Below are 24,332 nucleotides of genomic sequence, written 5' to 3' on the forward strand. Positions count from 1 at the left end.
GATTCAGATCTTACTAGGAAGCGCAGTCACTATTACAAAGAACACACAACACAAGCGCTTAACGTTAATGGTGAAGAGCCCGCAGAACTAGAAATGTATTTCAATAAACAATTGTATCGGGCCAGTTGGTAAGGATCCATATCTTGCTAGGAAGCGCAGCCACTATTACAAAGAACACACAACACAAGCGCTTGTGTTGTGTGTTCTTTGTAATAGTGGCTGCGCTTCCTAGCAAGATATGGATCCTTACCAACTGGCCCGATACAATTGTTTATTGAGTTTCCGATTCAGGTGAAGCATTATGACGAAACAGTGCTAGGTAGCCTACTAGAGGAACCCCTACGTGAAATATTTTTAATGCGAAGGTTCTAATGGCTTATCATTGAATGATTCACAGAGCCATGGGTCAGACAGAAACAGAAAGAAGAAAATGACACAGCGCCTGAACTCACAACTAAATTCATTTCTAAAAAAGAAGAACATATACACAAATGAATCAGTCATCAAAATTTTGTTATGAGTTCTGCGCTGCGTCCTTTTTTTTCTGGCTCTGTCTAACACGTTACCCTGTCAAATTTTTAAGAATGAACATCCCCAACTTGCCCAACAAGCGATTCTGCTTTACGGGCCTAGTCGAGCGAGTTTCTCTGAGTATCTCTGCGTGGCCTTAAAACAAAGAACGGATACCCCGAGACAAGCCACGCCAAATTTACTTGTGGCGTAGCAGTTGTGAACGAGCGTGTGCAGTGAACGTGTTCATTGAATCGTCTGTTCACCTTTCTGAATGCCCTTCCTCAGCGTCCGAAGTGAAAACGCAAGGAGCGCGTCCATTTGATAGCAGAGGAGCACGCTAGCACAAGCGTCTGTCGGTAGTTTAGGGGCCTGGCGACTCCGGCGACGGCTTATCTAAGCCCCGAGAACGAACACTGCCATCGCTGCAGTCAAGGGGATGTGACGTCACGGCAAGGATTCACCTACTTAGCCACAGCTTGCCGCCTTTTTCTGCGCCGCCGTGGACCCGCTTTTTAGCGATACGGTGGTGGTTACTCCCCAATTTCGCGGCACACATCTGTCGGGTGCAAGGTGGAAGGTTTCGCAACTAGTGAAAGTTATCCAAGCTGTAGAAAGTTGTCATAATTTAGCTTAGCGTAGGCAGACACCCTTCCGAAGGGAAGAGTTGATGTGAAAATGGTGATGTGGCACAGCAATACGCTCATTGTTTTCATCGCGCACACCATGAAATTAATTTTCAGAAAATATGCTAAGGAGTGAAAACGTGATTACAACTAGGCATAGACTCCCCAGTCAAATCGTACGCGTGCCGAGATATCACAAGCGCAATCAACACGTTTTCAATTCACTGAATAGATCATGGTTTACCAAGCAAGTTACGCCCTCTTCTTGAATTGATGTAAAATATTTGGCAAAATGGCGCTATCTCTCGCAGGACACTTTACATGAATTTATCTGTCATAAGCAGTCACCTAATATATTCACAAAATAAATAAAAAAATAATACTGTCACACACACATCCTTTCCGGAAATGTTGAGATGCCCGTTCACACGGATCATTTGCACAGATTTCTTCTCAACAGTCGCCAAGGATTATGTAGTCGTATGCACTGATTTGCGTGAAATTATGGTCAGATCTACCACCACGTCATGAACGGTAATGTTAATTTCATGTGGGAGTACCTCTGAAAGCAACAATTCCAAATGAAACGAAAGAGAGTCGAGCCGGCGCAATCAGTGACGTAGCCGAAGTAACAAGGGCGTGGGTAGGGAGGTGCAACAGGGGCTCTGGCTCCCTCAAGCCTCGGCAGCACGTTCCCTCACCCAAACTACCGCCAGTGCCTTCCCCCTACCACACCCGCGATGCAACACTGGTTTGCAACCCCCAAGAGAAAATACATCCGACGACCACGTCAACAAATAATGAAATATCCTTCGCCTCGATGAGGCGACGACTGATCTCACACGTCATATCTACGTACAGGTGCACGTCGATCAACTACAAGGAAAATTAATTTACAAGGTGGCCACCTAAACTCCTACTTACGAGCGTGTCTGCACCGTTGCTACGATGCTGCACTAAGACAGAGTCTGACAGCGATAATGAACAATTTCCGCACATAACCTCAACCGCAGTTCGCTTCAATAAGTTTAGTGAAATGAATCACCGAAATTATTGCGACAGGAAAATGAAACTAAAGAACAGTGTGAATGAGATAGCACGCAAGGAAAACAAGCAGCAGTTGCGGCAGTAATCTAGGGCGAACACACTCGAGGTATCTTGCGAGACTGGGCGCAGCAGAGAGCGGGGGGTTTGGCACACCAGTAAAAGTGCTTTCCATAGATACATGGAGCCGTCCGATACAAATAACCCTGGTATAAGAGATACGAGAGAAAAACTTCATATTCCTTAAAGGAATCGTCGTCGAACAACTCAACCTTATAATGTAAATATGTTGTCTTGCGTCTCAAGGCCACGCTATGATCATGCGGCAATAAGCTTGCTGCATCTATGCAGAAGCCTGTTCTTGCTTTGAACACCCATCGGAATGCGGCTGCCGTGGCCTGGAATGAAACATTGGGGCCAAAAGCGCGACACAGACCTGTACACCCATTCCATGTTCGGCTACGACCGAGTGCAAGCCCCGTTACCGATTGAACAGAAGCAATTGAAAAGGCTGGATACCGGGATTCATAAGACTTCATTCCCATGTTCGCAATATTCGTAAGAAGCTGTGGGAGGCATCCGCCTGTCATAGGGATAACGTCTCATCTGTCCAACTTCGCTTTGCTTGTGTATTCATTGACAAAGTGCGACATGGCTAGGACAGTTCATTTACTACTCTTGTCAGATCATCCACTGGTTTAACTAAAATTTAACTAAAATCATTGAATGAACTGACGGGCCACCCAACTTCTTCTTGGCCAAGCGGCACTCACAATAAACAATCTATAATAAATATCAATGCCAGAAGTGTAGTCAGTAATTACTTCATTTTTTTTCTCTGGTCTCCTGTTATGCCCTACACATTGTCAACGTTTCTGATACTTGGCTGCACGATGGAGTTCACGATTCTGCAATGATTCTATCTGGCTACAAGGTGGTTCGGAAAGACAGAAAGGTGGGGAGAGGGGCGGTGTTGCCCTATACCTTCGGTCTCAACTCAACTGTTCAGTGCTTTCTGAACCATCGAATACTTCGTCCTTTTGGTACAAGGTTCCCTTAAGAAACATGTTTTTGACTATCGGGATCGTTTACTGCACACCTGGTTTCGATTTCGAACATTTAGACAACATTAACCAATTTATTCAAAGCTACGTTACTTCGGCATCTGACATATTCATGGGTGATTAACTGATTTTAATGCTCCTGCTATAGACTGGTCAATATGACAGTCAGTGGACACGAAGTATTCATCGAAAGAGAGCTACTGAACATCACGTTATGTGGCTTTCATCAAATTTTAAGGAATCGACTCGTAATATTGCTGTCCTTGATCTGATTTTCGTCACTACATTCTTAGCTATGTCTGGTTTTGAATATGATATTGTACATGACATATTCGATCGTAACGCTGTATTGTTCTCAGTTCCTTGTATTGTCCCAAAATGTAATGACACGAACTGCACGTTTCTTGATTTTAACCTCGCTGATGATCAAGCAATTACAGACGCCTTTTGCGACTCTTTTCAACAATTTGAGCTTAAAAGCGCTACCAGTGATGTCCATACATTATCTACTTTTTTCGAAGGCCTTGTTAGTAAGTAATAATCGTTTCATTTCTCTGAAAACAAAGAAAATGAACACTGAAATACCCTGAATGACTAGAGATATCTTATATTTGTTTCGTCGTGTGGCCAGACTACGTCGAGAAGGTGCTCTGGTGACTCGACAAAACCTCACCAGTTTGTGAGCGTTAAAAAAAAGTATCTGCTGAAATGAAAGCTGCTAAAGAACATTATTACACGGTTACCTTGCCGAAGCTAATGAAATAATATCGCCGTAAATTCTGGAAGGCTATCAATCCTACCATCTGCTTCAACACGCCCGATGACAATTAACAATGTTGCAGTTTCCGATTCATGGATAATCGCTTGAACCTTCAACACCCACTTCCACTCAGTCTTTACAACTAACAACTTACGACAATTCCTGCTTTTCATTCAGAATCACAACCTGGAATCGACGGTGTGTCAGTGTCACTAGAGGGCGTACTCAATCTAATTTAAAACTCAGACACCAAGAAATTATGCGGTATCAATGGAATTGCGACAGCGTTCCTAGTTAGATATGCTCTTTGGTGTAGCAGATACCTCACAATTATCTCTTGGAAATCTTTCACATCAGTGACACTTTCATCCTCGTGGAAACGTACTTCCATTTTTCGCTCATTTAAACGAAGTAATCTTAAATTATTTGGCAAATATAGGCCCATCTCTTTAACAACATATTTTTGTAAAATGATAGAACATATTATCTTCAAACATTTCGTAAACTTCCTTGAAATCAACAAAACTTTGAGCACTTCCCAGCACGGTATCAGACGTGGTCTTAGCACCATTACTCAAATGACAAAATTTGTCCATCGCATCAGCGGCTCTTTAGATATGGGTGACGAGTTTGATACCATAATCACGAATTTCGCCAAGGACTTTAAAACTAAATGTCATCCTAAACAACTCCAGAAATTGTTTTTATACTAAGGAACGCATCATTGGTTGGCTTGACATCTGACTTTCTTTTGCAGCGTTCACCATATGGGTGCTTCAACTCTACTAACTCGCCTTCGATGCCGGTTTCATCAAGTGTTCCCCAGAGTCTTGTGTTAGGGCCCCTCTTATTGTTGCTTTATATTATGGACCTCCCCTTGCACACTTCTGTGAAAATACGCCTTTTCGGCAGATGACTGCGTCCTGTATTATACTGTTAAATCTACACTGGATCATGCCGATCTGAAAAAAATTCATTTTCTCATTTTTGTTGCTGCTCCAAATCTTAGCAAATGAATACTAACTTCTCCAAGACAGTCATCATGTCATTTACCAGGCGTTCATGGCCGTTGACTTTTGACTATAGCATCAACAATGTTAGTCTACGTAGGGTGTCCGAATATAGGAACCTTGGTATACTTGTGACTAATGATTTATCATGGTCCAAACATATTGGTCTCACAAGCAACAAAGCCCTTAAGATAATATGTTATTTACATCGTACGCTCTGTATTGCTCGTCAGGAAACTAAACTGCTTACCTGAAAAATTCCAATCTGCCCCATTCTTCAATATGGTAGTGTTGTTTGAAACCCCCATACGAATTGTGACATCAAGAAACTACAATGCGTTAAAAAAAGAGATGTGTGCTTCATAAGCAAGAGACATGACGGGAATTTTTCGCCAACGACTTTCCTTCTCCAGCTAAGTCTCATTACACTTGCGAAGGGTCACCATGTTGACCGCCTAAAATTTTTCCACAATTTAATGAATTCTTCTCACTTCGGAACTCTAAAATCATATCTGAAATTTTCCAGATCTTTGTCTACCAGGAGTGACCATGCTCTCAACACTTCAACTTTCAACGTTTTTCACCCGCACTGGAATGTTCAAACACAGCTTTTTTCCCCTTCAAATATAGAAGCCCCGAATATGTTGCCCGGAATTGTTCGTTCTCTACCATTTCCGAAAATTTTGGAAGCCTGTTCATGAATGCCAGTTTGTTCTTGCTGTTTTTGTTTCTTTTTCCACTCTTGCAATATTAGCCTCATTGAGGCTGCAGTATGTAAAATTATTATTATAAGAATATAAAAGTTATGTTTTTTTTGTTTTACCAGGAATATTGCCGACTATCTTTTCGTCATTCAAATGCATCTTGAGACAAGCAAAAAGCGAACGGGAACACCTGACGAGCGCACGAAGCGAGTGCATATTATGTAGGCGCGCCGCGGCGGAGATCGAAGACTCCGTGCCGCGACGTCACCCAGGCCTCCCGCCAGGTGGCGCCACCCCAACTTCTCGTGACTAATTGATTGATATATGGGGTTAAACGTCCCACAACCATCATATGATTATGAGAGACGCCGTAGTGGAGGGCTGCGGAAATTTTGACCACCTGGGGTTCTTTAACGTGCGCCCAAATATGAGCACACGGTCCTACAACATTTCCGCCTCCATCGGAAATGCAGCCGCCGCAGCCGGGATTTGATCCCGCAACCTGCGGGTCAGCAGCCGAGTACCTTAGCCACTAGACCACCGTGCCGGGTCATTTCTCGGGACTAATAGTGAGTGCACGCACTACAGAACGTCCGACTAGCCGTATCGTTCAGTGGGCAAACTGTTCTTCGGCTACGAGGGAAAACAAGCATTACCAAGTAAACAAGCTTTCGCTTGCATAACTGGGCCTTGCCTAGCTAAACCACTTATTCATTTAGTTTTTCCCATTTTAGTTCAGTAAAACACGAACAAATGAGCTAACGGGGCCATGGACTACAGCTTTCTCGGCTTTATGTTTGAACAGCTTCCCGCCAAAAATAAACGGCAGCATTTATTATTTATACTGGTACTTCAGCTTTCCAAGGGGTGGCATCAAGGACTGTGCGTGGCTTTGCCAAACATTAAAAGCAAAAATATAGAAATATAATCGTGTGAACTCACTCGGTTTTCTCCAGTTTAAGGCGTTTACGCTTTTTTAGGCAAAAAATACAAAGCGTTAATTAAGGCACATAAACAGAAACAAATATCCATTACTGCTGAATCGTTCAGGAGCGTATAGGGACATAAAAGATACCACCTTTTTCTCCATCGTTATCCAGCACAGTTTATACAGAAAATATTTCCATTCATAAGTGATGCTGCCTTGTCTGTATTACAAGCCATGCCATTGCGCGAGACATTGCCACGAGTGTGGCCCATGATGCACTTTCGTCTTACGAGTTCTCTCAGGTATACATAGACGCGCTTTGCATTTTCAGAAGCTGAAGAGGCACAAACCATATCTACTAACCTTTTTGAGATGCCCTGGAGTGATATACGTTATGCCGCAATGCGTTCGCTTCCTAATTATTAGCAAAAATACTGCTCTTAAAGCGTCACCAGCATACAACGAAACATCATGCCTTTGAAACATTTCACATTTTCTTTAGCGAACTTGTGCTCGGAGAAACCTGAGGCGTTCGTTAGTTAAACACAGGGCCAGACTTGTTCATTTTATAACAAGTACTATAGTCTTGTCTGCGCAGCGGTATTCGCCGCCTAGGGGACGTTGTGAGTGATGAGCATAGCCACGTAAAAATTAAAAGTTAGAAATAACCACAGGTTCCACCGGTTGACTTGCGGCTGAAAGAATAAAGCCACAGCAAAATATCACTAGCTTACAAAAGCGGTAGCTTCAGCGTTGCTGACAGGAAGCCCATACAATCAACCACGCTTACTTTAAGTTACCTTCTCCGTACAAAAAAGTCTGATGGAGAAAATTTAGCGTTCCGGTAGGCTTGCCCGGCACCCGCGTAACCATCGTCGCTTCTCTCATTGCAAGCCTATATACAATCATAGGCTTGCGATGAGAGAAGCAACGACGGTTACAATCATTGTTCCTCATAGATCCGCTGTTTTCATCTGCCGGTCGTTCTATCTACGACGTACCCCTATACTTATGAAGACTAGGCATTGCTCCTAGTACTGTCGTATTGAATTACATGCAATGCGAGTGACCACAAGCACGCGCAGGGGCTTCCATTAAAAAAAAGGGGGGGGGGGGCAGGGTGATCTTTCACTGCAGCGTCACCTCCTTCGACTGGGGGCTTTGTGATGGTGCAAAGATAAGATATTAGTAGTGGCGGTACACCCCCTCTCCATGTGGTCTTGCCTATTCAAGAGACCGTAATCAGCCTTTAAGTAGAATGCGCCGCCATAAGTATTCAGGAGTGATGATAACCTCCGATTTGCGCTATAATGAACATGTAACATTCATTGCTAAAAAAAGCATAAAAACTACTCGAATACCTTCGGTGCACGCCGGGTCGCTCAACAACTGAAATAAAGCTATTAGCCTACAGGACGTTAATTAGACCCACATTGAGTATACAGCGGCGGTCTGAGATCCTTCGACGATCTCTAATAAACTTAAACTTAAAAGTATGAAATAAATTGTTTAGGTTTGAAAACATCACTTTCTTACCTCCTACTGAAAGCGGGGCTAGAAAAACTTGACGTTTTGTGCTGTTTCACAAAACCTTAAGCGTTGATCGATCCGCATTCATAGCATGTCCCATTAGCCGCTTTACTCGGTCTCATCACACAAAAAAAGGATGTCGAACTGAAGTACAGAATAAGCACTTTCACATACACTTTCTTTCTTCGCACAATCTCCGAGTGGAATTCTTTATCTGCTGATGCTGTAGAACGTCCCAACATTGCTTATTTTCTGCAGGTGATCAGAAAAGAAACGCTATAAGCGCCATCAGTTACGCTTGAAGTGTCATGTAGCGCCGTGTGCTCGCATGCTATCGATTCTTGATCACTGTGTTCGAATAATCGGAGATAGGTTTTGTATTTCTTATTTGGTATATTTTTTGCATTTTTATGCCATGTATGTGGATATTGACTATCGTAGAATTCGTTCTCTTTATTTGCTTTGTACATCTTACTAATGTTTTTTTTTCTTCGTAGAATATTGCTTCATGTATCTACCGCTCTTTCTAATGAGAAATTCAATATTTTGAGCTTGTGTTGTGTTGTTGCGTTGTGTATTTATGCACCACTCCTGCTCAAGACCTCTGTAGAAATACCGACCGTATGCTGCAAAATAAAATAAATGAATAATGTACACTGTTATATCATTTGAAATAAAGATGAGACGGAGTTTAATAATGGGAGGCAGAACCGATCAAGTTTATATTCAGTATTCCTTATAGTTCTCAATTACCCGGCATGAGTGGAGATGCACAAAGCAGTTTTAATGGATCGTGAGCTCGCAGAGACAGGACCTTTATAGTCGAGCAGTCGTGCTAAATATATAGGTTTGCTCGAGAACGTGGACGGGCCCGATATCATTTTCGGACACCACGAGTCGCTCGCGTCAGCAAATGAAGCGGGGCTCCCTACGCAAGAGACGCGAAGTATCGATCATAAGACCATTTTCATCTCGCACCGATGGCAGCCTGCGATGCACAGGGCAGACCACGGTGTCGCGAGCAATTTGTCTCACCCGGTGTGCCGGTCGCGCCATCTATGACTCCAACGCTGCAGATCGGCTGTCATTCGGACAATCTACGCCCGCTTGCCCGCGGGCTGAAAAACAGTCATGTCGATGCATCAACATAAGGGAGCCAATTAGGGAGAATATACGTGGTGACGAAAGAAAGAGTAGACACGGCTCCGGAGCTCTCACATAGTGCAGGTTTAGCCTGCTGTCAAGTAAGCTTAGAGTCAGAAGAAAGAGAACTGACTTCGTGTTCAGCAAACATGTTCGAAAAATAAAAAAAAACCACTGCAATGATCTACAACGTTTTTCACTGGGCTAGTTGGTAAGTGCGCTGAGTGCGCTGTGAGCTATTCTGTAATGTTATACAGTACACTGTCTACTGTTCTACTGTACAAATTACGAGGTGAGCAAATGCTATAGAGAGGAGCAAAAATGTGCACCTGTGTCGATACTTCAAAAGTTGCGTTGAGTCGCAAGGTAGGGTGAGAACAGCTCATAGAGATAGTACAGCGTAATAGAGCATGTAGATGCAAAGCTGAGTTTGTAAGCTTCACTCCATTGTCCCGTCTTTGCACGCTGTTTGGAAGCTCAGATATGTAACAACTGGCCCGCCCAAAAAATATGTGTTGTTGCAAGATGAGCTCACTGAGAAGCGATGAGTGCTGTGCAAGCTCCATCCAGAAAACCATGAAGCTGCCCTTTTCCTTTGTACGAGAGCGGTTACGTCTGTTGTCCCACATGCTTCATGTTTCACTTACTGAAAAAGTAAGGCTCGATGCTTAATTGAGAAAAAATGCCTTCATCTGAGTACTGACAATCTGCTATGAAATTTGCAAAAAGTGTTTCACATAACAGAAATGAGAGCACGTATAGCTTTAAGTGGCTATCGCACGTGTGCTTGTATACTATTATTTTGGATAATCATGCCCATGCCACTGTAAAATTGAACTGACGTTGACGAAACCAGAGTTTCTCGCAATAACACCTAGATGAAAATTTGGCGCCACCGTCTAGGCGAATTTCTTAACGGACGCTGTTGCCGCTATGGGAATGCCGGTAGATGTGACTGCGAGGCTTGTGTTGGCTGGTATTGAGTGAGGCTCAAGCTAAAAAGCGGATACGACTGTGCAATTAAACCTTCTCTAAAACCAAACGTTTGGAAACGCCGCTCATTTACGCGTATTATATTCTAGAATAAATGTCCACTCATCTTTACAACATAACCAAATGGCGAAAAAAAAGAATAGGCGAAAAACAACGGCAGAATGAACGCTAGCCTTGGACTCTGCCGTCCTAGTCTGGCGGCCGCTCTTTATTTTTAGGCTTTATAAAATTGCAAGTCGACGAAGAAGTTTCAAAGTAAAAAAGAAATAGCCTACTACATGCTCCTTCAGTACGAATGCAACGATATTGATGCAAGGAACGCGTTGAAACCTGACGCGTCTTCGAGGTGCCTGGGCTCTTCGTGAATGATACAAACTTAGTGAAGTCCGAATCTCACACATCCCAGATTCCCATGCGTACAGCAGCTCAAGTTTTTCTTTCAAATACATGTAAGAAACTGTCAGCGTAGCCAGGGTAGGAATATACACCTGTGAGCGATTCGTAGCAGGCAAATAGTTTAAACGCATTCACTTTGTTTCCATATAGTTACCACATACACTAGTATACGATTACGTGTTCTCTGTTACGGCTTGTTTACATCGCACATCGCCACGGATTATCGGAGAGCATGGCGTGGGCCGAACAATGGGTTGCGTCTTAAGCTGCCCTTAAAGTCGCTACGCTCTAAGGCAAAATTACCCGAAAAGGGAGTAACGGAGCCTAATAGGCGCACGCAATGAACGGATGGACCGTTGAGGAGGAACCACAGAGGGAAGCGTGCCGCGCGAAACCACACGCTCCAAAGGTATGAGGGGGGGCGCTGCAAGCGCGCGATGATGTAGGACGTGCTGCGCTTGGGCTCCGCTGATTTTCGGCTGGAACCACGGGCAACTTCACAGTACCCCGTCAAGACCAACATCAATCGTTTCGGCAACTCACAGGCAACACGTGGATACCAGTGTCATCCAGGTGGGCCCGTTTTTGACAACTTTACGGCCGATCATCACCCGACCACGTTGGCGACGCCGTTAGGCCAAACGGCGACGCCAACGCCCGGCGGCGTGGGACCGGCTTTCCGAGGCAACATGGACGCTACTCTCAAGCAGCGTGGATACGACCCGCATGCCATGACGTGGGAAACGATTATGATTTCCGAAACGCCAAACTCTGCTTCTTCACCGAGGTTTCGGAGCCAAGCTCTCAACGACGCGGTGGAACGCTGCTCGCAAGCCAACGCCAAGAAGGCGGCGTCCGCCGCTGCTTCGGCATCCGGCACGCCAGCTGACAAAACGCAGCCTCCCGCTTCGCGCGCTGTAGGACGCAAGGGCAAGTTTCTCACCAAATGGAAGCCTCGCCCGTTTCCGAAACCGAGTCCGGACGACTATGTAATAGTCGTAAAGCCACGAGAGTGCATCTCATTGCATGATGCTTTCTCAGAGAACTGGTACGGGACTCCCGTACCAGTTCTCTGAGAAAGCACCCCCGACCCTGACACGGCGGACAAAATGATCGGGGACTTCGCGGTAAACATCGAGCACAGGCAGGTTCTGCTCAACGGGTACCTGCGACAAGATGGTAGCAATGTCCGCCACGGAGTTATCGTAGTCCGCAACACAGATACGACGGAGACGCTCCGAGAGAGCGTACGCTGGAGGTCAGGCACCATCGTCGAGGTGCGTAAATTTGGCACATCGAACAAGGCGCGTGTAACCTTCGCCGGCAAGGAGAAGCCACGCTTTGTTCACTACGACGCAATGCTGATCCCCGTCAAACCCTACTACCGGACGATCCCGGCCTGCGGCAAGTGCGGTGTCGTCGGTCATCGGATGGACACTTGTCCCAACCCACGACCGGATACGTGTGGCCTGTGTGACAGCAGGTTCCGCTTGTGAAGGAGGGGGTGCGGGCCCCTCATGAATGTGTACCCCTATGTTCTGTGTGCGGTGGAGCACACGCCACAAACTCTCGAGCATGTACGGCCAAGTACCGTAATTCCAAGGTGGCCGCACAACAGGGCTAAAAAGTCCAAAAGGGCGTCCAAGAAACGACGCAAAGATCAGACTCCCAGTGAGCCACCACGCCGGGAAGTCGCCAAGACAGACAAGCCCGCTTCCCCTACTGGAGGAACCGAAAAGCAGCCGACGGCGCAACCATGCGGCGAAGCCGGGCCATGGGCCAACGCCGTCAAAAACGTAAAGCAGGTGGGGGGTACGGGTAGAGCTGCCTCCTCATCCCCCCCCTATCATCCCCTCTTCATCGCGTAACGCCGACCAAAATATTATTGCCAAACTTCAGGCACAAATCGAAGCGTTACAGAAAAGACTAGCGGAAGCCGAGGCCAAACAGACCCAACTAGTCTCCCCTCCTCCTCCCCCCGCCGTAGAGGTAATGGAGAGTGAGACCGGGGCGGGGGCGGCAGACGCGGTTGCCGCACTCGAGGCTCGTGTGAACACCCTTGAGGTCCGTATGGACAGCCGTATAACTGTCCTCGAAACCCAAATCTCAGCGGCTGTAAATGCTGCCATTGCTAAAATGACAGAAACCATCCCTACCCTGATAGCCCAACAAGTTGCGCGTTTCACCAAACGAGCCGGCCCAATTAAGGACGTGTCCGGCCGGTACCTTAAAACGCTTCGACGACAGATCGAATTTGAGGATGATGACAGCTGCTCCGCCTCCGGAATTGAGGACACCCCCCTCCCCGCGAGTGCTGGCTCGGGAGCACCGCCACTGCAATCGCTCGTTAACTCCACTGACCATGGTGGGCACCTTTAGAATTCGGAAGTCCCCACGATCCAATACGGCCACTCCCATCCAAATCACCCAGTGGAACTGTCGGGGCTTTAAGGCTCACACTAAGCGCGCCAACCTCCGGCTTTTCCTCGCAGCATTTCAAAACCTTCCTGCTGTGGTAGCCCTCCAGGAGCCAGGGAGTGCTGCCACACTCACAAACTATACTACGTTTCAGCAGGACCCTTTATCTTGCATCTGCGTGCACAAAAATTATACGGCCAACCTAGTTGATCTCGACCTTAAGCCAGCTTTCTCGTACGTGATGGTGACACTCCTTCCGCTGCGTAAACAGGACCCACCACTGCACGTGCTAAACATTTATTGCTCACCGAAACTAAGCAACATTACATTCGCAGACCTTTTTAGCCGTGCTTTAAAGGCTGCGGGCAGGGACCCTCTGGTGATTGTGAGTGATTTTAATGCCCCCAGCACACTCTGGGGGTATGCACGTGAAGAGAAACGTGGACGTAAATTGGCGGAACTTATGTCCACGCTGGGCCTAACTCTTCACACCGACCCTGCCTATCCAACTCGCGTGGGTAACTCCGTGACCCGGGGCACATGTCCGGACCTTACCCTCACAAAAAACATTCAGTATGCGGATTGGGTCAACACTGAAGAGACCCTCGGCAGCGACCACTGCATACTCAACACCACCATTCGCACATACCCTTTGGCAAGACCCTACGGAGAGGCTGAATTACCCGATTACACAAAGTTTCGGCAAATATACGCCAATTCGACACCCATTGAGGAGCAAGGATACCATGCTTGGTCCCAGCAACTGGTTTCCTCATTACGCTCCACAGAAACACAAATTAAACTCTCCGAGGCGACTCCGGCGGTGGATAACCATCTCCTTCACCTCTGGGAGGCCCGGCGCAGCCTCGTCCGCCGATGGCGCCGGCAAAAACACAACCGAAAGCTCAAAATTCGCATCGCTGAGCTCACCCAGCGAGCAGCAGAGTACGCGGCCCAGCTCGCTGACTCTAACTGGGTGAACCGTTGCAACACGGCCGCTCGACAAATGTCCAGCCGGAGTACCTGGCGCCTCTTCCGCGCCTTGATTGATCCGACCCAAACTCGAACAGAGACACAAAAGCATCTGCAACGAGCATTTCACAGCTTCGACGGAGACACAGCCAAATTGGCATGTAAACTCCGAGACCAATATCTATGCACTCAGCAGGACTCCCAAGGGCCGGCGTACTCGTATGCAGGTACCGAGAACGTGGAGCTGGATCAACTGTTCCAGTTACACGACCTGAAGGCAGCCCTAGCAAAAATGAGGCGAGGAACGGCGCCGGGAAGGGATAAAATTACCGTGAAATTACTTGCCAATCTTCCTGACTCGGCCTACACCATGCTCCTTGCCTACATCAATTTCATTTGGATCGGGAAAACAAGCCTACCAATTGAGTGGAAGACCGCCCTGGTCACCTTCATACCCAAAGCGGGCAAAGCCATTAACACGGACAACCTCCGCCCCATCTCCCTTACTTCTTGTGTGGGAAAATAATGGAGACGATGGTGCGCGACAGGTTGTCCGCGTTCCTGGAGAGCAAAAATGCATTTGCAGACACCATGTTCGGGTTCCGCCCACACCGGTCCGCGCAAGATGTCTTGTTTTCAGCTCGACCATGAGATCCTCGATCCAGTCGAGTATCCCCTGAATGACAAAGTTGTGCTCGCTTTGGATCTGAAGGGGGCCTTTGATAACGTGACCCACGAAATTATTCTAACACATCTCTCACAGGTGGATTGCGGCCAAAACACTTTCAACTATATTAAACAATTCCTCACTGACCGACAATCATACATTCGGATTCAGGACATTGAACACGGCCCTTACTGATTAGGCACGAGAGGGACTCCGCAGGGAGCGGTCCTCTCGCCCCTCCTATTCAGTGTGGCAATGGTGAGACTCCCCGCTCAGCTGGCGAAAGTCGAAGGCATACAGCATGCGCTGTACGCCGACGACATCACCATATGGGCGTCACACGGCTCGGCAGGAGACATGGAGGCAAGCCTGCAGCAAGCGGCGGACATCGTGGATGACTATGCCCGTCACTGCGGCCTTCAGTGCTCCCCGTCCAAATCAGAATTCGTGCATACGCCCCTCACCAAAGTGCACCGCAAAGATCGACCTCTCCCTTCACAGTGGACCAATACCCGAACGCAATGAGATTAGAGTACTGGGGCTTTTTATACACAAAAATCGCAGAGCAGACACAACATTGGCCAAATTGCGTAAGGTGGGGGACCAGGTGGGCCGGATGGTCCGCCGGGTTTCCAACAAGCGCGGGGGGTTACGATGCAAAGATGCCTTGCGGCTGGCGCATGCATTCGTAACCAGCCGAGTCCTGTACTCGGCTCCATACCTCCACCTACGCAAATCCGACGAGAATGCACTCGAAGTCATTCTCCGCAAAATCTACAAGCGCGCCCTCGACCTTCCTGTCAGTACCTCTAACCAGCGCCTTTTGGGCTTAGGAATGGTGAACACCTTCAAGGAGCTGAGAGAGGCGCACTTGACAAACCAATATACTAGACTCTCTAAAACACCGTCGGGTCGCCGCCTCCTTGCCCGGCTACACATCAATCACTCAATACACACGGAAGAGCGCGTACGGATTCCAGAAGTTTGGCGATACTCCTTGCACGTGCGCCCTCTTCCGGCTAACATGACCCGAGACGACTACACTGGCCGATGCCTCGCGCGGGCGGAAGCCTTGGCTCGACACTACGGCCACAAATTCGGGGTATTCTACGTGGACGCCTCCGGCCCGCACCACGGTGGTTGGTATACGGCTGCGGTCGTCCACCAAAACACCGTTGTAAACGGACTCACATTCCGTGCACATAACATTACGCACGCGGAGGAGATCGCCATCGCACTAGCCGCCGCAGATCAGGACTCGAGGGTCATCATCACCGACTCAAGGGGTGCCTGTCGCAATATTGAACAGGGATACATTCCGTACCGTGCTTATAAAATATTGCAGAACAGCAGCTACCTAGGTGCCCCCGCGCACCGAACGATCATATGGGCTCCGGCTCACACGGGCCTCGATGGTAATGAGACGGCCGATGCCGCTGCCCGCGCGCTCACTCTCCGGGCACCATCCTCGTCCCCTACCGATCCGGAACTCGAACCCAATCCTGCCTACACCTTTAAGGAGATCACACAATTTTATCAATCCGGCCATAACGTCTATCCAAAACCCTGTAAGGGCCTCACGAAGGCGGAGGAGCGAATCCTCCTTCGCCTTTATACTAAAACTCTATTGTGCCCGGCAATCATAAAACACTTTGACCCCGCATGCACGGGGAAGTGCCCGCATTGTGAGGAAAATTCCTCTGACATTTTCCACATGGTGTGGGCATGCCAAAAAACCCCAAACGTTACCCCACTACCCAACCCTTCGCGGGAGGACTGGGAGGCAGCCCTGCTCGGCTGCTCTGACCTGACGGCCCAACGGGCCCTGGTCGAGCGTGCCCGGGCCGCGGCCAACGCCAATGGGCTCCCGTAAGAGGGAGCCCACCTAGTGTTTGTACGGGGCGGCCCCTTAAGGACCGTTCCCACCCTCCCTGTAAATAACATCTGTAAATAAATGTTTTTCAGCAGCAGCAGCCAAAGGTATGAACCGCCCGCGGATTGCAGGCAGCGCGAAAATTGTTGCCAAGGTGACCATCCCTGCTTCTCCTCCCTTCTCCTCCTCTGCTGGCTCAGTCTTTCCCCGTATTTTGCCGGCGACAGTTCGCGTTGCGTCGCGCTCGGAGTGCTCGGCCACGGCCACCTGGATTCGACGATCTAAGAATTACGAAGTGGTGCTTGTGTGTACGCTTGGCTGAGGGTGGGCTGCTGCTTTTGCGTTTCACTGTACCCATGAAGTCTGGAGCAAGCCTCGACACGTCACCACGCCGCGCTGTATATCTCTGGCTTCAAGGTATTCACGACCAACGTTACTTCCAGTAACGTTGGTCACATGGAGGCGGAAATGTTGTAGGCCCATGTGCTCAGATTTGGGTGCACGTTAAAAAACCCCAGGTGGTCAAAATTTCCGGAGCCCTCCACTACGGCGTCTCTCATAATCATTTATGGTGGTTTTGGGACGTTAAACCCCACCTATCAATCAATCAACGTTGGTCACGAGCAACACACGATAACAACAGTTGGGGTGGCCGATATGGTGGCCGAGAAGACAACAGGCCTATCGGATTTATACTTCAGTCCAACTCAGGGCACAAAACAGCGCTGCATTCTAAGGCAAGTAGGTTATCATTCTTTACTCGACTCTACTTGTCGCGTGTGCGATATGGATCACGCTTGCCGGCAACGGGCTTGGTCGTGTTGAATATCGCATGCACGAAATGCATCGTGAAGGTCAGCTTCGGCGTCTGCAGTTCGCATGTGCTTTGCGACCACCTGGAAATTGGCCGCCATTGCCGTCGGCCTCCCATACGCTCGCTCATCGAGTGCTCGCCTGTCTTCGCCGCCGCGATGAGCTCCGGGCTGACGATATTGGGCTGAGACCTCGTCGCTGTGTTGGGAGTCGTCGAAAACACGTAGCGGGTTTTCGTAAAGAGCCTGGTTGTAGTATGTCGCACGCTGTAAGTGCACCAGCACGGGTTGGCGGGGCTTTCGCTCGCATCGGAACTCACTGAAAATTGGTCGCCATTACAGTTGTCTTTCCCGTCAGTCGGTCGCAAGCAGCTCTGCGCCGTCTGTTGGCCGCAGGGGCAGACTCGCGTTTGCGCGCTGCACTCGCTCGAGTTTGTGGAGAAGGGCCGCATTACCGTCCGTTTCTTCGGCGCTAGCTCCAAACCAGCTCGGCGCTGTTCGTGGCGGCGGCCAAGCGTACGCTCGCTCTCCTGTTCGAAGTTCGCTGGCGGCAGACACTCCGCGTGCAGCGCTGTGCTTGGTCTCGCGTTCATTTGCTCGAGCTGAACGAAGTTGCTCGCTTAGGACTCGCTGACTTGTTAGCGGCACGGTGGGTCACGGAGTTGTGGCTGCGGCCGGTGCTCCTAAGCTGTTGCGCTACGGGGATCTAAATGAGTCTTTGACGATGTGTGACATCACGGTTAAATTATTAGCATGTCATATCTCACGTATGTTTTCATTTCACCTTGCACGTATTTCTCTTATCAATTTGTATTCATCCTCTGTCACGTGTGACTCACAATTTTACATACTTATTGGGCAGCCGTGGGCATACACCGTGCTGAAGACGGTGTGCGCTGGCGTCTGCGATGCCTGTCATCCATCTCTTTCATCAGAGCAACTTCAGAAGGACTGTGTGACATGTGAAGGTAAAGCTATTTGTGTGTCATATTTTAACGCTTGTTTTTATATTAACGTGCACGTACTTGTCATATGCGTGCATCTTCATCTTCTGTCACGTGTGTCTAACTATTTTTACTATATTGTACGTGCAGCCGTGGGAACACAACAGGCAGAAAACTGCGTGCGCTGGCGTCTGCAATGCCTATCATCTGTCGCTTCCGTCCGAGGAGCTCCCCAAGGAGTGAACAAGATTTCACAACGAGACTGAACTTGTACACTTCACCATGAATTCACTTAGAAGAATGGAGAAACTTCATGTGTATGTAGAAAAATAAAAGATTTCGATGTCTCACTTTTGTCTTTTGTTGTTGCCGTGACTGCGAAAGCAGTTACACATAGGTGGCTAACTACTTTTTCGTGTGTTCTTTACTGCGCAATTTGTTGCTCACTGCGCAGAAAAACAGGCGAAAAAAGTATTAGGCCTGGCGGAAAATAAACAAAAAAACAATGTTTGAACTGGGGACAAAAAATTCACCCGATTGGAGTATTTGAGTGGATCAACCGTTCGTGCGCAAGGTGCAACTGTGAGGACTAACGGTTGCCCGGTAAGGTGTTAATGTGAGGATTAACAGTTGCCCTATAAGGTGCAAACTTCAGGACTAAATGTTAGTCCTTTGAGGTAGATTGTGGGACTAACGGTTACTCACTAAGGTGTAAATGTGAGGACTAAATGTTAGTCTCTTGAGCTTATCTGCGGGGACTAACTGATAGACCCGGTGCCGTTAGTCCTTAAAGGGATTACTGGTTGTGGCAGCCTCATTAGTCCCCAAAAGGACGAACCACACACCCTTTTAACACCCTTTTGCCTTCTTGTATGTTCGATGAAACGAGTCTTGGTCAGCCGTTATTTGCAGTTTCGATAAGGCTCAGTGAATGCGATGTAGCTATTGTAAGGCCGATACACGTGTATATATATGGAGGTGGTAAGCAAGGCCACAATGAACGTTCCTCACTCACCAATAGGATGCGGTTGAAGAGCGCCGCGAGTGGACGCTGGAGCCGGTCGCCGTCCACGAGCAGTGTGAGCTCAATGATGGCCGCCAGGTGACGCTGAAGACCGAAAAGGATGGTGTCCAGGCACTCGGGGTTGTGCGCTAAGCGCGTTAGCGTCGCCAGGCTCGCGTCCACGTCCACCGGCTCGCTCGCTGGTTCGGCGTCTTCTGCAGAACCAGGAAAAAAAGAATGCACCACGTCTCTCGTGCGATGCTTTGTGCAGGGATAAAACGGGAGATTTAGCAAGCGCCCTCTGTGAGAGGGTCCAAACGTTACCCGAGCCGACACAGTAACTACATTCTGCCGTTTTTCTCCTCACTATCTTAATGCTCTTAATTATCACTGAGCAACTAGTTTATTGATGCTGCTATACCATCAAATGCTCGTATTAGTTAACGAATGAGGGAATACTTTCTGTACTTCTTCCGGCTTTTCCACTACAACGAGGATGAACAGAAAAAAATTCAACGGTGACGATTCTTCCGCACGCAGCTGTAATGATCGTTGAAACAGCTCTTAGTGGTTGTGACAAAGTAATTTATACTTTATTGCTTTAGACCAACTCTTATATCAACTTAACTTGTACGCACTCACCCATTTTTTTATCACCTTTTACGACCTTGGTTTTAAGCGAGACCACTCGAGCATATTTTGAGCCAACATCTCTAAGAGTACAATGCGGCTTCAAGTTTCGAAAGTGAGGGAAGATAAAAAAGGCCCAATCTCGTCCATATTAACTTGAACGAGCCTTGCTCCAGCTTCCTAACACTAGAGTGGCGGTAATTGTTTTCTAGATGAAATTTTCAAACGTCAGAGGTCGCTTCGCATTTCAACAAAAGAGTTTCATGACATTTCGAAACAAATAATGAAGTAGCCAATGTGACAATAGGCTCACCAGCACCACGTAATTCTATTTAGGTTACTGCTTTGACTAAGCAAGCATTCTCGAGGTGTCTCATAGAATTTCCATTACCGATAGCCATCCTTTGCGCCAAGTAAACACTAAAATATATGCAGGCACCCATCACTCTGCAATCCGCGCAAGATACGCCATTTTAATTGTAATCTGAATAGTTTTGAAACAGTTAACAGCCAAGCACTGTTCACTCCCTTGCATCGTTTCAGACTATGTGGCCCTGAACAGAATTGTTTAGAAATATCGCTGTTTCAGTTCGCCACCCAGACGGCTAAATAGCGAACCTGAAACATGTGGCTCCGGTAACACTGGGCTAATCCCGATGTTTCATTGAAGTATTTCCCAATTATCGGTTACGTCAGTTCAGAAATGTTACGTGGTGTTTGCTGCCCGTGTGTTTCCTTCATTTTTAGTGAACCAGTGGTGAGTAGATTTTCCCGATCTCTATAGCACATGCGATAATACTCATGCACAATTTTTCTGTTATTATTGAATCAGTGGGGAATACTGGGGATTTAGGAATATCCACGGCAGATTCGTGGATGGAGTATTTGGGCACATTAGAAGGCTGACCTGGGTCGGTTGATACAATAACAGAGGAGCGCTTTGTCAATTCTTTCCATTCGGGCAATCTTATACGCTGTTACATAAGCTTCCCCGCTTGTTTTCATAGTGTGCGATACTGGTCCAGAAAGGCCTCCATGTTGTCTACGGTTATAGTAACTGATTATAGGCTGTAGGTCAGATAGGCTTGTAGGCGACTCTATGATGACATTTATCCAGCTCTCAAAGAGGTTCCGCTATCAAAAGTCTGCGACATCACTTAAAAGCTTGAAAAAAAAACATACTGGTTAATGAAACTTGACATAGAGTAAAATTTTATGCGAGGAATTCTTTGGGTCTCCCCTCGGGTCTTTATTTATCATTTACTCGCACTGGGATTGTCTCAGACTATGCATCCCACTTGCAAAGCCTGTTAGAGGTGTTGGAGGTGTCAGAAGCGCCCTTCAATAATTTTCTGTCGTGTATACGCAGCCAGCGTTGCGTCACTATTTCTAGTGTGTTCCGCAGTCGGCTGTTTCTTAATTCTTTACACGCTGACGTTTTGCACTGTGCGCAGGTAGCATTAGGTGTTCCCCAAATGTATACAGTTACTGTAAACGGGTCAACCACTTATTGCATCTTCGTGATGACAACAGCAGGCATGAGCTGTTCCGTGTCTGCGATGTCTTAAATGAATTTCAGTATACGCAGACAACGCGTGTCAGCGTAGAGTCATGAGTATCCACTATTACAGTTTGGAAGCGTTTTCGCTTGTTTTTCCATTTTTCTTTTAATTTGGATGTCTACCAAGAGGCGAACTAGAAAGGTAAAGCTGTAATGGAATAATCGGAAGTTTGTTACTTGAGGCGGAAGAGTGAATTTTCACACAGCGTTCACATAAGACGTGAGACTGAAGGTCGCACTTCCGAGTAAGCATCGTATAAGCAATGAAATCATCAGTTTCAGGTTTCCAGACTGATTTGTCAACACATTGGTTTTTATCGCAGACCCTCAATGGTAACCATGCTCAATGAAAAAAAAACTACAGTTTTCTGGCAAAGTTTACTCGAGTTGGCGCTTTGTTACTGCTACTAACAATAAATCGTGTGAGCACAGACGCAGATAAATCATTGCGTTGACAGTATGCCACAATCGAACTGCGCCTTCACGGGTGCTCGGCGAAAGCAGAAGGGTTTCGCGCAGAAAAGCACTGCGCTCCGTAAAACTTCCTCCTCGCCCTTCCTTATTGCCCGCAATTTTAAGCACTGAGACGCGCACAAATTTCTATACACAAACCTGCGTGTTAATTAAGACTTACCGGCGGATGGTGTGTTGACCTTGGTCTTGAATCTGCCATCGTCGCCACTTTTTCGGCGATTCAGTTTGGAACATTGCGGCTCGGCACTGGGTACCTGAGAAGAACGAAAATAAGGGTGCGGGGGAGTAGGGGGAGAGACACGCGCGCACATTAATTTTCCCTTCCGACTCCTCCGTTTCTAAGGAGCTAACTCATTTTTCAATGAGCAACGGCAAATTGAGTCCACGGACGAAGACAGAAAGAATGATAACGAGACAAATGATGCAGAGAAAAAAAAAACGAAACATAGAACAGTCATGAAAGTGGATTTTGTGGAGTGAACACTTCGCTTGGTACCTATAGGGAGTGCCTCGAAAGCCGCGCGCCTAGGGTGCCTCGATGTGAGCGCGCCTCCATCGAGGCACCGTATACGCTCGCTGCGCCAGTTGTGGTGCGGCGGGCGCGCAACGTTGAGAGTCTCAGTAGACAGCAGCGCCTATTGCTTTGATAGCTATGGTGGCACAAGCGGCCGGCGCTTTAGCGATTAGAGCAAGATTTAACGATATCGTAGAGAGACATTCTTCTTTAATGTCTCTATGAATAAATGGGAAAACCTGCACGAAAGGGACCACGTTTTAGGCGTTAGTGAGCGCCTTGCTGCTCGTCGTCAGTAGGACGGCTAAATGCGTGCGTCAGGTGTGCGTAAAGCAAGATGCTATACTCCATAACTGTCGCGGTAACCTGTCATTCTTTCACAGTTAGATTATTCTTGGTGCGTGCCCACTATCCGCGTACTTGCTAAATACTCAGAGCATTTAGAAATATCGATGGTTCCACGGCCACTCCATGCAGCGTGGAAACCATGGTGGGTGGCTAGGCGGCGTACTTGTTTGCTGCGGCTTGGTGCCACGGCGATTTTCAGTCACCGGCTCTCGCGAAGCGCTTTGTTTGAAAATGTCGCGGCATCATCATCGCGTATCATTATCATGGTTTTTACCTCGGCATTTGCTCAGCTAAAAGCTTGAGGCACGGGCGAAAAAGAGAACGCTCTACGATTTCAGCCAGAAAGGCGCCACAGCCCCGTTTCTTCTTTCGCTTCACTTTGCAAATTAAGTGGGGACGACGGCACGGTCACTTTGGCCACGACCACATTTCTCTAATTCACAATCTCTTGCGTTGCTTATTATGCTGATTCACAAAAGAATGCAGATTTCTAGCTACGACAATCGCAAAGCTTCGTTGTTTTTTTTTCATCCTGTAGGTCTGCTACTATACGCCCTGCATATTTTTTACAGAGATGGATATTGCTTACCAATCAAAGACATAGGCTTCTAGATGAACCACTGCGAAGGATTGGATTCACTTGTTGGTGGTTCTGGTGGTTCTTTCATTTGCGGCTACAGCAACTGGGTTTTAGCCACTCGAGAGTTTGCGATGCCGTATGCGATTTACTAAGCACAACGAAACGAGTTCAATGCTAAGGTTGTCAATCCAAGCTTACGCTTCAACAACATCAGTCTTTTTTTTTTACATGGAAAGCTGTTATAAAAGCACAACAAGCGTCACGTGCAGGATGTAGTCTGATGAAGACACTAAATAAAAATCACCAATAACAACATAATGGGAATCAAACCGGGTGCCCAGCGTGCCAACCTAGTATTCTACTACTGAGCCTCGTCGGTTCTCGGAACGCCCTTTCAAATTGGCCCTAAGAACGCTTGATGTCGGGAAGTAATCGCGTTATTATGAGTAATAAAGCGTAATAGACCGGCAAAGGAACAACCAGGTGTCGCAATGAAAATTGCGCAACGCGCCGTGGGTCGTCGAATGCTCCAACCCTTTACAAAAAGGTTGATCTTGTTCGCCTATTAGCTGTGGCGCATATCCATTGTGCGGGATTGTGGGGATTACAAAAGCTCCTGGCATAATTCATCGTCGTGAGCCACAGCACCACAAAAATGGCACAAAGTCTCTTGCAAGTGTACAGCAGGCACCACGCTTCTCCGAAGAATGAAGAAGGATGCCATAGTGAATGCGGGCCTACTACACAATGTATAATGTCGTAGTGGGTACCCTGGCAAGTGTGCTTGCAGCAGCTACCCAAATAGTTAAAAAAAGGCTCTTAAAGGCC

General features: G+C 47.5%; 1 protein-coding gene across 2 annotated transcripts in view; it reads right to left on the reverse strand.

The window, feature by feature from the left end:
* The window catches only part of LOC119175883 (uncharacterized), a 766,025-nt gene that overhangs the window by 362,935 nt on the left and 378,758 nt on the right, over positions 1-24,332 (reverse strand). For both annotated transcript variants that reach the window (XM_075876430.1, XM_075876431.1), the window contains 2 exons: positions 22,223-22,316; positions 19,410-19,612 (listed from right to left, as the gene is read on the reverse strand). In XM_075876430.1, the coding sequence (XP_075732545.1) occupies positions 19,410-19,612; positions 22,223-22,316 (297 nt within the window). The remainder of the gene's footprint in view (positions 1-19,409; positions 19,613-22,222; positions 22,317-24,332) is intronic.

This window comes from Rhipicephalus microplus, chromosome X, assembly GCF_043290135.1.
Source record: "Rhipicephalus microplus isolate Deutch F79 chromosome X, USDA_Rmic, whole genome shotgun sequence".
Taxonomy (NCBI): domain Eukaryota; kingdom Metazoa; phylum Arthropoda; class Arachnida; order Ixodida; family Ixodidae; genus Rhipicephalus; species Rhipicephalus microplus.